This window comes from Drosophila subobscura, chromosome A (assembly GCF_008121235.1).
Source record: "Drosophila subobscura isolate 14011-0131.10 chromosome A, UCBerk_Dsub_1.0, whole genome shotgun sequence".
NCBI classification, from domain to species: Eukaryota; Metazoa; Arthropoda; class Insecta; order Diptera; family Drosophilidae; genus Drosophila; species Drosophila subobscura.
The window spans coordinates 485,107-502,361 of NC_048530.1; the positions used below are offsets into that span (position 1 = coordinate 485,107).

At 37.8% G+C, this 17,255-nt stretch overlaps 1 protein-coding gene across 2 annotated transcripts in view; it reads right to left on the reverse strand.

Moving 5' to 3' along the window:
- The window catches only part of LOC117903560, an 89,072-nt gene that overhangs the window by 16,948 nt on the left and 54,869 nt on the right, over positions 1–17,255 (reverse strand). For both annotated transcript variants that reach the window (XM_034815763.1, XM_034815762.1), the window contains exon 4: positions 20–225. In XM_034815763.1, coding sequence (XP_034671654.1) covers positions 20–225 — 206 coding nt within the window. The remainder of the gene's footprint in view (positions 1–19; positions 226–17,255) is intronic.

Here is a 17,255-nt window from a genome sequence, read left to right on the forward strand (position 1 = left end):
AAACACCCAACCGACTTACTTGCTTAGGCGCCGATGAAAGCCCGTTGCAGCTGCGGGTGCTGCTGATCTGGCTGTTGCTGCTGCTCGAGAGGAGCGCCTTGATCAGACTATCTGGTCGTGAAGCGGCGTGCGCATTTAACCGTTGATGATGGTTACGAGACTCTGCGATTGCTACATCATCATTAAACTTGACCCTCATTTCCGTGCTTATTGCTTCGGCTTTTCCTACAAAAGAATTGAGGCAGAATAAAAATATATATGTATATATATATCTCACTTTTTTTCGAGATACTCGTGATGCTAGATCAGCTGAAGTTAAATACAGATCAGATATATAAATCAGATACGCAGTTTACAGATTTTTCATTTTGATCACGAAGAAAACAATTCGAGCCGATCTAGTTATTTGCGGATATCCTTAAAAGTATTTTCAAAAGTGAGCTTACAGTTTTATACCTGGTACTCCAAGAGTTTAAAGGATATATTAGATTTGTGGTGAAAGCAATGTGCGACGGAAACGTTTCCGACGCTATAAAGTATTTAAATATATTCTTGATCAGCATCAATAGATGGATGGATGGATATGGATATGCGGACGTAAATCTGTTTAGGGTCCTGTGAAAAACGTATACTGCATCGAAGAAGGTAGTTTGTACAGCATTAAGATCAGTGAAATTTGACCGAGCTATTAAGTAACTAGAAAGAGAAGAAGGAAACCCAACTTCTTGAGATTTTTTAAACAGTATTGATTTTAGATTGTTTAGACTGGATAGCCTTTTGGTGAACCAAGGAAGCTTCCCAGATCTAGTCGGACAAGAGAGTGGGACACACGAATCAAAAATTGTGTCAAGTACATTTTAAACGAGTAGGAAAGTGTGAGACGCTTTTTCTTGCGTCACAACTTTTATACCCAGTACTAAGTGAGTATATCTGGACCTTATTGATTTTTTTCGAGAGAACGTGCAAAAAATAAAACGAGAAGGGACGTGTGAGACGCTTCTTACGCGTCACAACTTTTATACCCGGCACTCAGTACTACATCTGCACTTTAGCGGTTATTTGTCAAATTTTACATTTTTTCTTCATCTGTCATCTACATCTACAGCACTTCTCACGCCAACTCGCTCCTTTAGCTCGCCACCCTCGCCTAGGGCCAAACACTGCAGAGTCACGGCAGAGACGCGGCAGAGGACGAGGCAGAGGTACGGCAGAGGCAGAGGCCGCACACTGCAGAAGCAGAGTGTGAATGAGAGAATGTGCAAAAAACAAATATAAGCTGCGGGACGGAGTGGGTTTGGCCACTGCAAATTAATCTCTTCATTGTGGCTATAATAATGATCCAATCGGATCCCAATTTGGTGATCTGATAGATATGGTCATTCCCTACGGAAGTTTTTAGTTTTCTTTTATCTTCAAAATTGTAGATTTGGGAGGTTTTCGCCCTTTTGCGGGGGCGGGGCTCATTTTTGAAATACACTTGTAACAGTGTGAGCATACAGAAGTCTGGATGCAAAATTTGGTGGCTCCAGCTCTTATAGTCTCTGAGTACTAGGCGCTCATCAGGACGGACAGACGGACAGACAGACATGGCTCTATCGACTCGGCTATTGATGCCGATCAAGAATATATACTTCTGTGCGTTACATACATCCGTTATTCGCAAAATTACAATATACTCTATTTACTCTTCGAGTACCGGGTATAAAAAGTTGCTCGACGAGGTGGGGTTAGCCACTGTAAACTAATTGCTTCATTTTGGCTATAATAATGATCCAATTCGGTGATCTGATAGATATGGTCAGCATACAGCAGTCTGGAGGAACAATTTGTTGGCTGTAGCGCGTATAGTCTCCGAGAACTAGCCGACAAACAAGACTATATAGACTCGGCTATTGATTCTGGTCAAGAATATATATACTTTATGGGGTTGGCACTTTTGTGCACAAATACAATATACCTTATTTACTCTTCGAGTACCGGGTATAAAACAAATATTCTCAAAACAAATAGGAATCAGATCAGTGGTTCAAAAAGTGCTTAAAGCGGAATCGGAAAGAAATGAGCGGAGAGAGGAGAGAAGATCAGTGGCAACGACAGCTAAACAGAGAGCGTGCCCTAATGCACTGAAAGTCTTGAGAGCGAGAGAGGAAGAACACTTTTTTTCTAGTGATAGGCAGCAAACGCAACTACAAGAGAGCGGCTAAGTGTGAGGGCGTACATACGGAAAGAAACAACACATAAGTACACGACTAACCGACGCACACATGAATATGAATATATTTAAATTTTACACAAATAACTCTTGCCGACACGATTCTCCCTCAAGGAATAAACGGAATTTTTTTGTATGGCATAACTTGTTTTTAAGAATTAAAAAAAACAAATTTTGTAAGTGTTTTCACATAACTTAAATATCTTACATCTGTTTTTAATGAACTTTGTCATTCCAGAAAGCTGTATAAAAAGCAAAAAAAAAGTGTACCGAAACATTTTGTTATTTTAGCCTACTGTCTGGGGAGTATTAAGCTTTAAAATGCAAAGATCTTGATTTCTGTGAGGTATTTTTAAAGAAATTTCGACTTTAAAAACTTATGAAAAGTCGAACAAATTATACCCTGGGATCTTTATTTTGTTCTGTATACATATGTACATGTGGGCTGGGTTTTGCCAATTGCGATCCCTAGAAAAAACACCAAAACGAGCAAGGGCGAATTCGCGTCAACCGATCGGCGGACAACCGATCGGCGAGAGAACGCTGAGAGGGGAGTTTCTATCCAACCTCCGACGTAAAAGGTTGTGTGCGAGGCCAGACGACGAACGACGCAGAAATCTAATTCTTGTACCGTTATACCATACTTAGTCACTTATTAACCTTTACTTATAAACAATAAACATAAGTCCCCACATTTTGGAGGCTCGTCCGTGATTTGAAGAAGGCCCCACATTTTTGGAGGCTCGTCCGGGATTGAAGTAAGATTTGAAGAAGGCCCCACATTTTTTGAGGCTCGTACGTGTGTTAAGGAACATTGTGTGAAGAATAAGTAAAAACTATAAGTGACTGTACGACGACGACGCCGGTGCAAGAAACGTTATCTCTGAAAACGACGCGGATATTAACAAGTTTAAAAAAGCAGAGTAAACTAAATAGACTATTTTTTTTATCTCAGCAAAATGACGAGTTTAAACGAGTGAATTCCGAAAAGCCTACGAGGAGCAACGAAATCCAGCATTTGTGCGTTACACAAATTTGTGTATGAGAGAGAAGGAGACAGAGGTAACCGTGGACGGCTGCGCGAATTTAGTGGATTCGAATACGACGTAAACGACGCCAGATTTTTAGCGAAGCGCACATAAATACATACAAGCGGAGCTGACGGACCGTGATCTTGTTTCAGTATGTGTGATATTGAGCATAAATCACAATGCAGAAAATATGATGCTACACATGGTAGAATTACTAATAGGTAACGTCGTCAGCTGAGTGGAGGACCATAAGTTTATTCACCACGCTCTCTCAGCTCTCAGAGAGGCAAGCTATATCTCTCTAGCAGATAGCAAACGTTTTACGTTCTGCACTCTTCGTTTTTATTGTTTCTGATGACAGCAAAGAAAAGATGTTCGATAATAAATGAAACGAAATAGTTCAAAACAAATAATAACATTTTTATGGGTATGTTATAATAAAAAAATCTTAAGATATTTTTTTTGACCAATTAGTCTTTGTTTCTGCTTTTGAATTTTAATTCTTCTATTTAAATTTTTAATACGGAATTTTATCCGCATTTTAAAAAGGAATTCTTTTGGTTTTGTGTCTAATTCTAATTTCATTGTCTTCCGCTTACGCCTTCATTCCTAAACAATGAATAGCATAACTTGTTTTTAAGAATTAAAAAAAACAAATTTTGTAAGTGTTTTCACATAACTTAAATATCTTACATCTGTTTTTAATGAACTTTGTCATTCCAGAAAGCTGTATAAAAAGCAAAAAAAAAGTGTACCGAAACATTTTGTTATTTTAGCCTACTGTCTGGGGAGTATTAAGCTTTAAAATGCAAAGATCTTGATTTCTGTGAGGTATTTTTAAAGAAATTTGGACTTTAAAAACTTATGAAAAGTCGAACAAATTATCCCCTGGGATCTTTATTTTGTTCTGTATACATACATGTGGGCTGGGTTTTGCCAATTGCGATCCCTAGAAAAAACACCAAAACGAGCAAGGGCGAATTCGCGTCAACCGATCGGCGGACAACCGATCGGCGAGAGAACGCTGAGAGGGGAGTTTCTATCCAACCTCCGACGTAAAAGGTTGTGTGCGAGGCCAGACGACGAACGACGCAGAAATCTAATTCTTGTACCGTTATACCATACTTAGTCACTTATTAACCTTTACTTATAAACAATAAACATAAGTCCCCACATTTTTGGAGGCTCGTCCGTGATTTGAAGAAGGCCCCACATTTTTGGAGGCTCGTCCGGGATTGAAGTAAGATTTGAAGAAGGCCCCACATTTTTTTGAGGCTCGTACGTGTGTTAAGGAACATTGTGTGAAGAATAAGTAAAAACTATAAGTGACTGTACGACGACGACGCCGGTGCAAGAAACGTTATCTCTGAAAACGACGCGGATATTAACAAGTTTAAAAAAGCAGAGTAAACTAAATAGACTATTTTTTTTATCTCAGCAAAATGACGAGTTTAAACGAGTGAATTCCGAAAAGCCTACGAGGAGCAACGAAATCCAGCATTTGTGCGTTACACAAATTTGTGTATGAGAGAGAAGGAGACAGAGGTAACCGTGGACGGCTGCGCGAATTTAGTGGATTCGAATACGACGTAAACGACGCCAGATTTTTAGCGAAGCGCACATAAATACATACAAGCGGAGCTGACGGACCGTGATCTTGTTTCAGTATGTGTGATATTGAGCATAAATCACAATGCAGAAAATATGATGCTACACATGGTAGAATTACTAATAGGTAACGTCGTCAGCTGAGTGGAGGACCATAAGCTTATTCACCACGCTCTCTCAGCTCTCAGAGAGGCAAGCTATCTCTCTCTAGCAGATAGCAAACGTTTTACGTTCTGCACTCTTCGTTTTTATTGTTTCTGATGACAGCAAAGAAAAGATGTTCGATAATAAATGAAACGAAATAGTTCAAAACAAATAATAACATTTTTATGGGTATGTTATAATAAAATCTTAAGATATTTTTTTTGACCAATTAGTCTTTGTTTCTGCTTTTGAATTTTAATTCTTCTATTTAAATTTTTAATACGGAATTTTATCCGCATTTTAAAAAGGAATTCTTTGGTTTTTGTGTCTAATTCTAATTTCATTGTCTTCCGCTTACGCCTTCATTCCTAAACAATGAATAGCATAACTTGTTTTTAAGAATTAAAAAAACAAATTTTGTAAGTGTTTTCACATAACTTAAATATCTTACATCTGTTTTTAATGAACTTTGTCATTCCAGAAAGCTGTATAAAAAAAAAAAAAAAAGTGTACCGAAACATTTTGTTATTTTAGCCTACTGTCTGGGGAGTATTAAGCTTTAAAATGCAAAGATCTTGATTTCTGTGAGGTATTTTTAAAGAAATTTCGACTTTAAAACTTATGAAAAGTCGAACAAATTATACCCTGGGATCTTTTATTTTGTTCTGTATACATATGTACATGTGGGCTGGGTTTTGCCAATTGCGATCCCTAGAAAAAAACACCAAAACGAGCAAGGGCGAATTCGCGTCAACCGATCGGCGGACAACCGATCGGCGAGAGAACGCTGAGAGGGGAGTTTCTATCCAACCTCCGACGTAAAAGGTTGTGTGCGAGGCCAGACGACGAACGACGCAGAAATCTAATTCTTGTACCGTTATACCATACTTAGTCACTTATTAACCTTTACTTATAAACAATAAACATAAGTCCCCACATTTTTGGAGGCTCGTCCGTGATTTGAAGAAGGCCCCACATTTTTGGAGGCTCGTCCGGGATTGAAGTAAGATTTGAAGAAGGCCCCACATTTTTGAGGCTCGTACGTGTGTTAAGGAACATTGTGTGAAGAATAAGTAAAAAACTATAAGTGACTGTACGACGACGACGCCGGTGCAAGAAACGTTATCTCTGAAAACGACGCGGATATTAACAAGTTTAAAAAAGCAGAGTAAACTAAATAGACTATTTTTTTTATCTCAGCAAAATGACGTGTTTAAACGAGTGAATTCCGAAAAGCCTACGAGGAGCAACGAAATCCAGCATTTGTGCGTTACACAAATTTGTGTATGAGAGAGAAGGAGACAGAGGTAACCGTGGACGGCTGCGCGAATTTAGTGGATTCGAATACGACGTAAACGACGCCAGATTTTTAGCGAAGCGCACATAAATACATACAAGCGGAGCTGACGGACCGTGATCTTGTTTCAGTATGTGTGATATTGAGCATAAATCACAATGCAGAAAATATGATGCTACACATGGTAGAATTACTAATAGGTAACGTCGTCAGCTGAGTGGAGGACCATAAGTTTATTCACCACGCTCTCTCAGCTCTCAGAGAGGCAAGCTATCTCTCTCTAGCAGATAGCAAACGTTTTACGTTCTGCACTCTTCGTTTTTATTGTTTCTGATGACAGCAAAGAAAAGATGTTCGATAATAAATGAAACGAAATAGTTCAAAACAAATAATAACATTTTTATGGGTATGTTATAATAAAATCTTAAGATATTTTTTTTGACCAATTAGTCTTTGTTTCTGCTTTTGAATTTTAATTCTTCTATTTAAATTTTTAATACGGAATTTTATCCGCATTTTAAAAAGGAATTCTTTGGTTTTTGTGTCTAATTCTAATTTCATTGTCTTCCGCTTACGCCTTCATTCCTAAACAATGAATAGCATAACTTGTTTTTAAGAATTAAAAAAAACAAATTTTGTAAGTGTTTTCACATAACTTAAATATCTTACATCTGTTTTTAATGAACTTTGTCATTCCAGAAAGCTGTATAAAAAGCAAAAAAAAAGTGTACCGAAACATTTTGTTATTTTAGCCTACTGTCTGGGAAGTATTAAGCTTTAAAATGCAAAGATCTTGATTTCTGTGAGGTATTTTTAAAGAAATTTCGACTTTAAAAACTTATGAAAAGTCGAACAAATTATACCCTGGGATCTTTATTTTGTTCTGTATACATATGTACATGTGGGCTGGGTTTTGCCAATTGCGATCCCTAGAAAAAACACCAAAACGAGCAAGGGCGAATTCGCGTCAACCGATCGGCGGACAACCGATCGGCGAGAGAACGCTGAGAGGGGAGTTTCTATCCAACCTCCGACGTAAAAGGTTGTGTGCGAGGCCAGACGACGAACGACGCAGAAATCTAATTCTTGTACCGTTATACCATACTTAGTCACTTATTAACCTTTACTTATAAACAATAAACATAAGTCCCCACATTTTTGGAGGCTCGTCCGTGATTTGAAGAAGGCCCCACATTTTTGGAGGCTCGTCCGGGATTGAAGTAAGATTTGAAGAAGGCCCCACATTTTTTGAGGCTCGTACGTGTGTTAAGGAACATTGTGTGAAGAATAAGTAAAAAACTATAAGTGACTGTACGACGACGACGCCGGTGCAAGAAACGTTATCTCTGAAAACGACGCGGATATTAACAAGTTTAAAAAAGCAGAGTAAACTAAATAGACTATTTTTTTTATCTCAGCAAAATGACGTGTTTAAACGAGTGAATTCCGAAAAGCCTACGAGGAGCAACGAAATCCAGCATTTGTGCGTTACACAAATTTGTGTATGAGAGAGAAGGAGACAGAGGTAACCGTGGACGGCTGCGCGAATTTAGTGGATTCGAATACGACGTAAACGACGCCAGATTTTTAGCGAAGCGCACATAAATACTTACAAGCGGAGCTGACGGACCGTGATCTTGTTTCAGTATGTGTGATATTGAGCATAAATCACAATGCAGAAAATATGATGCCACACATGGTAGAATTACTAATAGGTAACGTCGTCAGCTGAGTGGAGGACCATAAGCTTATTCACCACGCTCTCTCAGCTCTCAGAGAGGCAAGCTATCTCTCTCTAGCAGATAGCAAACGTTTTACGTTCTGCACTCTTCGTTTTTATTGTTTCTGATGACAGCAAAGAAAAGATGTTCGATAATAAATGAAACGAAATAGTTCAAAACAAATAATAACATTTTTATGGGTATGTTATAATAAAATCTTAAGATATTTTTTTTGACCAATTAGTCTTTGTTTCTGCTTTTGAATTTTAATTCTTCTATTTAAATTTTTAATACGGAATTTTATCCGCATTTTAAAAGGAATTCTTTGGTTTTTTTGTGTCTAATTCTAATTTCATTGTCTTCCGCTTACGCCTTCATTCCTAAACAATGAATAGCATAACTTGTTTTTAAGAATTAAAAAAACAAATTTTGTAAGTGTTTTCACATAACTTAAATATCTTACATCTGTTTTTAATGAACTTTGTCATTCCAGAAAGCTGTATAAAAAGCAAAAAAAAAGTGTACCGAAACATTTTGTTATTTTAGCCTACTGTCTGGGGAGTATTAAGCTTTAAAATGCAAAGATCTTGATTTCTGTGAGGTATTTTTAAAGAAATTTCGACTTTAAAAACTTATGAAAAGTCGAACAAATTATACCCTGGGATCTTTATTTTGTTCTGTATACATATGTACATGTGGGCTGGGTTTTGCCAATTGCGATCCCTAGAAAAAACACCAAAACGAGCAAGGGCGAATTCGCGTCAACCGATCGGCGGACAACCGATCGGCGAGAGAACGCTGAGAGGGGAGTTTCTATCCAACCTCCGACGTAAAAGGTTGTGTGCGAGGCCAGACGACGAACGACGCAGAAATCTAATTCTTGTACCGTTATACCATACTTAGTCACTTATTAACCTTTACTTATAAACAATAAACATAAGTCCCCACATTTTTGGAGGCTCGTCCGTGATTTGAAGAAGGCCCCACATTTTTGGAGGCTCGTCCGGGATTGAAGTAAGATTTGAAGAAGGCCCCACATTTTTTGAGGCTCGTACGTGTGTTAAGGAACATTGTGTGAAGAATAAGTAAAAACTATAAGTGACTGTACGACGACGACGCCGGTGCAAGAAACGTTATCTCTGAAAACGACGCGGATATTAACAAGTTTAAAAAAGCAGAGTAAACTAAATAGACTATTTTTTTTATCTCAGCAAAATGACGTGTTTAAACGAGTGAATTCCGAAAAGCCTACGAGGAACAACGAAATCCAGCATTTGTGCGTTACACAAATTTGTGTATGAGAGAGAAGGAGACAGAGGTAACCGTGGACGGCTGCGCGAATTTAGTGGATTCGAATACGACGTAAACGACGCCAGATTTTTAGCGAAGCGCACATAAATACTTACAAGCGGAGCTGACGGACCGTGATCTTGTTTCAGTATGTGTGATATTGAGCATAAATCACAATGCAGAAAATATGATGCCACACATGGTAGAATTACTAATAGGTAACGTCGTCAGCTGAGTGGAGGACCATAAGCTTATTCACCACGCTCTCTCAGCTCTCAGAGAGGCAAGCTATCTCTCTCTAGCAGATAGCAAACGTTTTACGTTCTGCACTCTTCGTTTTTATTGTTTCTGATGACAGCAAAGAAAAAGATGTTCGATAATAAATGAAACGAAATAGTTCAAAACAAATAATAACATTTTTATGGGTATGTTATAATAAAATCTTAAGATATTTTTTTTTTTTTTTTAGTCTTTGTTTCTGCTTTTGAATTTTAATTCTTCTATTTAAATTTTTAATACGGAATTTTATCCGCATTTTAAAAAGGAATTCTTTTGTTTTTTGTGTCTAATTCTAATTTCATTGTCTTCCGCTTACGCCTTCATTCCTAAACAATGAATAGCATAACTTGTTTTTAAGAATTAAAAAAAACAAATTTTGTAAGTGTTTTCACATAACTTAAATATCTTACATCTGTTTTTAATGAACTTTTTCATTCCAGAAAGCTGTATAAAAAAAAAAAAAAGTGTACCGAAACATTTTGTTATTTTAGCCTACTGTCTGGGGAGTATTAAGCTTTAAAATGCAAAGATCTTGATTTCTGTGAGGTATTTTTAAAGAAATTTCGACTTTAAAACTTATGAAAAGTCGAACAAATTATACCCTGGGATCTTTATTTTTTGTTCTGTATACATATGTACATGTGGGCTGGGTTTTGCCAATTGCGATCCCTAGAAAAACACCAAAACGAGCAAGGGCGAATTCGCGTCAACCGATCGGCGGACAACCGATCGGCGAGAGAACGCTGAGAGGGGAGTTTCTATCCAACCTCCGACGTAAAAGGTTGTGTGCGAGGCCAGACGACGAACGACGCAGAAATCTAATTCTTGTACCGTTATACCATACTTAGTCACTTATTAACCTTTACTTATAAACAATAAACATAAGTCCCCACATTTTTGGAGGCTCGTCCGTGATTTGAAGAAGGCCCCACATTTTTGGAGGCTCGTCCGGGATTGAAGTAAGATTTGAAGAAGGCCCCACATTTTTTGAGGCTCGTACGTGTGTTAAGGAACATTGTGTGAAGAATAAGTAAAAAACTATAAGTGACTGTACGACGACGACGCCGGTGCAAGAAACGTTATCTCTGAAAACGACGCGGATATTAACAAGTTTAAAAAAGCAGAGTAAACTAAATAGACTATTTTTTTTATCTCAGCAAAATGACGAGTTTAAACGAGTGAATTCCGAAAAGCCTACGAGGAGCAACGAAATCCAGCATTTGTGCGTTACACAAATTTGTGTATGAGAGAGAAGGAGACAGAGGTAACCGTGGACGGCTGCGCGAATTTAGTGGATTCGAATACGACGTAAACGACGCCAGATTTTTAGCGAAGCGCACATAAATACATACAAGCGGAGCTGACGGACCGTGATCTTGTTTCAGTATGTGTGATATTGAGCATAAATCACAATGCAGAAAATATGATGCTACACATGGTAGAATTACTAATAGGTAACGTCGTCAGCTGAGTGGAGGACCATAAGCTTATTCACCACGCTCTCTCAGCTCTCAGAGAGGCAAGCTATCTCTCTCTAGCAGATAGCAAACGTTTTACGTTCTGCACTCTTCGTTTTATTGTTTCTGATGACAGCAAAGAAAAGATGTTCGATAATAAATGAAACGAAATAGTTCAAAACAAATAATAACATTTTTATGGGTATGTTATAATAAAATCTTAAGATATTTTTTTTGACCAATTAGTCTTTGTTTCTGCTTTTGAATTTTAATTCTTCTATTTAAATTTTTAATACGGAATTTTATCCGCATTTTAAAAAGGAATTCTTTGGTTTTTGTGTCTAATTCTAATTTCATTGTCTTCCGCTTACGCCTTCATTCCTAAACAATGAATAGCATAACTTGTTTTTAAGAATTAAAAAAAACAAATTTTGTAAGTGTTTTCACATAACTTAAATATCTTACATCTGTTTTTAATGAACTTTTTCATTCCAGAAAGCTGTATAAAAAGCAAAAAAAAAGTGTACCGAAACATTTTGTTATTTTAGCCTACTGTCTGGGGAGTATTAAGCTTTAAAATGCAAAGATCTTGATTTCTGTGAGGTATTTTTAAAGAAATTTCGACTTTAAAAACTTATGAAAAGTCGAACAAATTATACCCTGGGATCTTTATTTTGTTCTGTATACATATGTACATGTGGGCTGGGTTTTGCCAATTGCGATCCCTAGAAAAAACACCAAAACGAGCAAGGGCGAATTCGCGTCAACCGATCGGCGGACAACCGATCGGCGAGAGAACGCTGAGAGGGAGTTTCTATCCAACCTCCGACGTAAAAGGTTGTGTGCGAGGCCAGACGACGAACGACGCAGAAATCTAATTCTTGTACCGTTATACCATACTTAGTCACTTATTAACCTTTACTTATAAACAATAAACATAAGTCCCCACATTTTTGGAGGCTCGTCCGTGATTTGAAGAAGGCCCCACATTTTGGAGGCTCGTCCGGGATTGAAGTAAGATTTGAAGAAGGCCCCATTTTTTTTTGAGGCTCGTACGTGTGTTAAGGAACATTGTGTGAAGAATAAGTAAAAAACTATAAGTGACTGTACGACGACGACGCCGGTGCAAGAAACGTTATCTCTGAAAACGACGCGGATATTAACAAGTTTAAAAAAGCAGAGTAAACTAAATAGACTATTTTTTTTATCTCAGCAAAATGACGAGTTTAAACGAGTGAATTCCGAAAAGCCTACGAGGAGCAACGAAATCCAGCATTTGTGCGTTACACAAATTTGTGTATGAGAGAGAAGGAGACAGAGGTAACCGTGGACGGCTGCGCGAATTTAGTGGATTCGAATACGACGTAAACGACGCCAGATTTTTAGCGAAGCGCACATAAATACATACAAGCGGAGCTGACGGACCGTGATCTTGTTTCAGTATGTGTGATATTGAGCATAAATCACAATGCAGAAAATATGATGCTACACATGGTAGAATTACTAATAGGTAACGTCGTCAGCTGAGTGGAGGACCATAAGCTTATTCACCACGCTCTCTCAGCTCTCAGAGAGGCAAGCTATCTCTCTCTAGCAGATAGCAAACGTTTTACGTTCTGCACTCTTCGTTTTTATTGTTTCTGATGACAGCAAAGAAAAGATGTTCGATAATAAATGAAACGAAATAGTTCAAAACAAATAATAACATTTTTATGGGTATGTTATAATAAAATCTTAAGATATTTTTTTTGACCAATTAGTCTTTGTTTCTGCTTTTGAATTTTAATTCTTCTATTTAAATTTTTAATACGGAATTTTATCCGCATTTTAAAAAGGAATTCTTTGGTTTTTGTGTCTAATTCTAATTTCATTGTCTTCCGCTTACGCCTTCATTCCTAAACAATGAAGAAAAAGAAGAAGAAGACAATGCAAAAATTCGTGCACCACACAACCTCTTTCGTCGACGTTTGGCAAACAACTGACAAGATTTATGGGCCTCGAATGAGAAGCACTGTGGTGAATCCGTCACCTATTAGTAATTTCACCATGCACCAGCCGATGACGTACACACACACGCACACATATTGAATTTTCTACTCCTGCACGCATGCACACACCCATGGTAGAATTACTAATAGGTAACGTCGTCAGCTGAGTGGAGGACCATAAGCTTATTCACCACGCTCTCTCAGCTCTCAAAGAGGCAAGCTATCTCTCTCTAGCAGATAGAAAACGTTTTACGTTCTGCACTCTTCGTTTTTATTGTTTCTGCTGACAGAAAAGAAAAGATGTTCGATAATAAATGAAACGAAATAGTTCAAAACAAATAATAACATTTTAATAGGTATGTTATAATAAAATCTTAAGATCTCTTGGAACTAAAATACTTCCATGCAAAGTTTTGGATCGGCATAGAAAACAATATTTTGGGGACATGTTCATTTCTAAAAATAAAAAAATACACATCCAAAATAAAAAAGTACTTGCATGTACAGTACTTAATTTCATTGTCTTCATTCGTAAACAATGAAGAAAAAGAAGAAGACAATGAAAAAAATTCGTGCGCTACACAACCTCTTTCGTCGACGTTTGGCAAACAACTGACAGAGTTTGAAGAGCAGGCTGAGTTCATGCGCTGGACTAATTTACAGAAACTTATTTTTGCGAAGAAGTCTTTGAAGGGCATTGCCAAATTATTTGTTTTAAGCGAAAAACATTTGAACTCATGGGAAACATTGAAGTTTGCGCTGTTGAATGAGTTTCAGTCGAAGGTAAATAGCAAACAGATACACATGCAACTCAACGAGAGTAAACGACGACCGAAAGAGAATGTTCTAGAATATTTTTATCGCATGAGAGATATTGCTGCAAGAGGAAATGTCGAAGACGACGCACTTATGCAATACGTGATTGACGGAGTCGACGAGATGACATTAAATAAATCTATTTTATATGGTGCGAAAAAGATGTCTGATTTTAAGGACAAATTAAAAGATTATGAGAAAATAAACGAGAAAATAAAAAAGAGTGAGAAGACGGGAAGAGATAAGAAGATGTCGGTTGGACAAAATTATACCCAAACTGACGTCGTGTGTTACAACTGCGGAGAGAAGGGTCATGTGTCTAGCAGTTGCTCGAGCAAAGAGGAGGGAAGAAAGTGCTTCAATTGCAATCAGTTTGGGCACATTTCAAAGAATTGCAAGGAGAAAACTGAGAAGGCAAACGAAGAAAAACAAAACTTGCGTGTAGTTTTGAATAAAGCGGAATTAACATCCAAAGAAGTTTCGATTAAAAATAAGAAATGTATGGCACTATTTGACACTGGCAGTAAATTCAATATTTTGCGCGAAGACTTTTACGACGAACTGTGTATGCCAAAATTAAAGAACTGCAGAGTGCGCTTGGTCGGTTTCGGAAGTGAAAGCAAGGCTGACAATATCAAGACGATTGGTCAAGTGGAGCATAGCATACATATTGACGACGAAGAATATGTTTTGACATTTTATGTTGTTGCTGCAAAGTTCATGGATATTAAGTTGATAATCGGGGAAGAGCTTTGTTTGCACGGAGAAGTATCATTTAATCGCCATGGAGTAAAAGTTAATAAAATGCCAAATGAAAATAACGAAGGTGCGTATGACGAATCGTCCATAATGAAAATCGACGTAGCGGTGAACAATTCTGAACTGAACATAAACGAAGCGATTAACGAGATTACACGAAATGAAGTTCGCGAAATAGTAACGTATAAACCGCAAAAATCAAAAACAACCAACATTCAAACGCCAATTTTCTCGCGGCCGCGGCGGTTTGCTATGACTGAAACACGTATCATAGAAGACCAGGTTGATGAATGGCTGCAGAATGAGGAGTACAACGAAGTCGAGCATCGCGCAGGATCCCGAATGCGTCACGTATACGTACTTTCACGATATCCCATTATGTCCATAAGCGACGGAAGCATTTTAGCTGGCATAGAACAGGCGCAAAAACAAGACGAACACTTGGAGACGATCATGAAGCTTATCAACGACGACAGCCAACCATGCGAAGACTACTTTATAAAGTCAGGAATCCTCTATAAATTAGTCAAAAATGTGGAACTGATGGTGATTCCAAAGGATATGCAGAAAACTATCATCGGCAAGGCTCACGATAGAGGACACTTTCCTATCAAGAAGACGAAAGAGTTAATCTGCAAGGAGTATTACATACCAAATTTAGACAGCAAAATCAAGAAGTACATCGATTGTTGCATTCCTTGCATATTAGTGAATCGCAAGCGTGGTAAACAAGAAGGTCTTTTGCACCCCTTGCAAAAATATGACGTGCCGCTGCAGACCTATCACATCGACTTTTTGGGTCCCCTGGAGTCAACCAGCAAGAGCTACAAACACATACTTGTTGTTATCGACGCTTTCACGAAGTTTTGCTGGCTATACCCTACAAAGTCTACTACATCTAACTAGGTCATATTAAAGTTACGCAGGCAAAGCGTGACGTTTGGCAACCCTGCTTGTATCATTTCAGATAGAGGTTCGGCGTTTACCGCACAAAATTTCCTACAGTACTGCGAAGACGAAAATATTAAACTGGTGAAGACGACTACTGGACTGCCACTGGAAAACGGGCAGGTGGAAAGACTTAACTCAGTGATCATCACCGTGCTAGCCAAGCTCAGTGTAGACGATCCATCCAAATGGTTTAAGCACGTAGATCGAGTCCAGCGACGAACGACGCAGAAATCTAATTCTTGTACCGTTATACCATACTTAGTCACTTATTAACCTTTACTTATAAACAATAAACATAAACCCCCACATACATACATAGGTGCATTCATTCGGCGTCGTTTTGGTTTTGGTTTACGATTTGGAGGGTTGCGCGCCCAACTGCTAGAGTATTTCTTGCAATACTCGAAGAATACTTTAAAAAAATCCAAAGTGATGTCGGTTTATAACGGAAAATACGGGGTTTTAGTATTGATCGAGCATTTTTAGCTCAGCAGTCTCTCCATAGATTTTGATGAGCAATACCATAAACGACGCTCAATTAATGCACCTGTACATAAAAAAAATAGAGTACACAACATATAATTATTCGACTTTTCCCGAATTTTTAACATCAAAATTTCGTGAAAAATACCACACAAAAATTAACATTTCAAAGCTTAATATTACCAGACGGTAAGCTAAAACTGCAAAGTGTTTCGGTCCCATTTTTAGCTGCATCAATCAGCTTATTAGATAAACAAAGTTCCTTACAACCAGATCTAAAATACTAAAGTTTTGTGAAAAATCATGTCGGGTACTATTAATCTACACACCCATAGCATTTTAAATGTCACCCAATAAACTATCCCATAAATAAACCCATCCCACATTTAATCACGAAAAATAGTGCTTTATATTTCCACAACGACAAAGATTTCCCCATATTCCAATAAGCATACTTAGCAATTATTAATCCAACCCATTTAACAAAAGATATTTAGTCCAGTACAAAACTTATCGATCTTAAAAATTATGCCGATTTTAAAAAAACAAAAAATCAAAGAACGTTATGTTATGGACATCTATTTGACAGGCAATCAAAAATTCCTGTCTTGTATAGACATATACTCAAAGTTCGCCACTGATTCGTCGTCGTGATTGGCTAGAAGCAAAAAGAGCCATCATGAAAATCTTTAACGAAATGGGTAAACCCCAAGAAATTAAAGCATATAAAGATTCAGCTTTTATGTGCGCTGCCGGGAACTCCGTCAGGGCCCGGTGAAAATACCGGCTTAACTAATTGGAATTCATGAAGTAAGGAGCTTTCATTAAACAAAGGGCAGAAATTGCCATTCGACCTTGGTAAATTATATGGATACACATGACCTGGGTAGCTTTCCTGGGAATAGGTTGTTTGAAAAAATGTTGCAAAAAGAACGGCGATTGCCTAATCATTGTTTGCCGACATATTCAAAAATGATGGCGAGGATGGATGTGCGGACGTTCTACGCTTACTGTTTACAAAGCTGTAAAACTGTTTGGGGTCCTGTTAAAAACGTATCCTGCATCGAAGGAGGTAGTTCCTATAGCATTGAGCATTAAGAACAGTGAAATTTGACCGAGCTATTAAGTAATTATAAAGAGAAGAGGAAGAACCAACTTCTTGAGATTTTTTAAATAGTGATTTTAGGTTTTTTATACTGGATAACTCTTTGGTGAACCA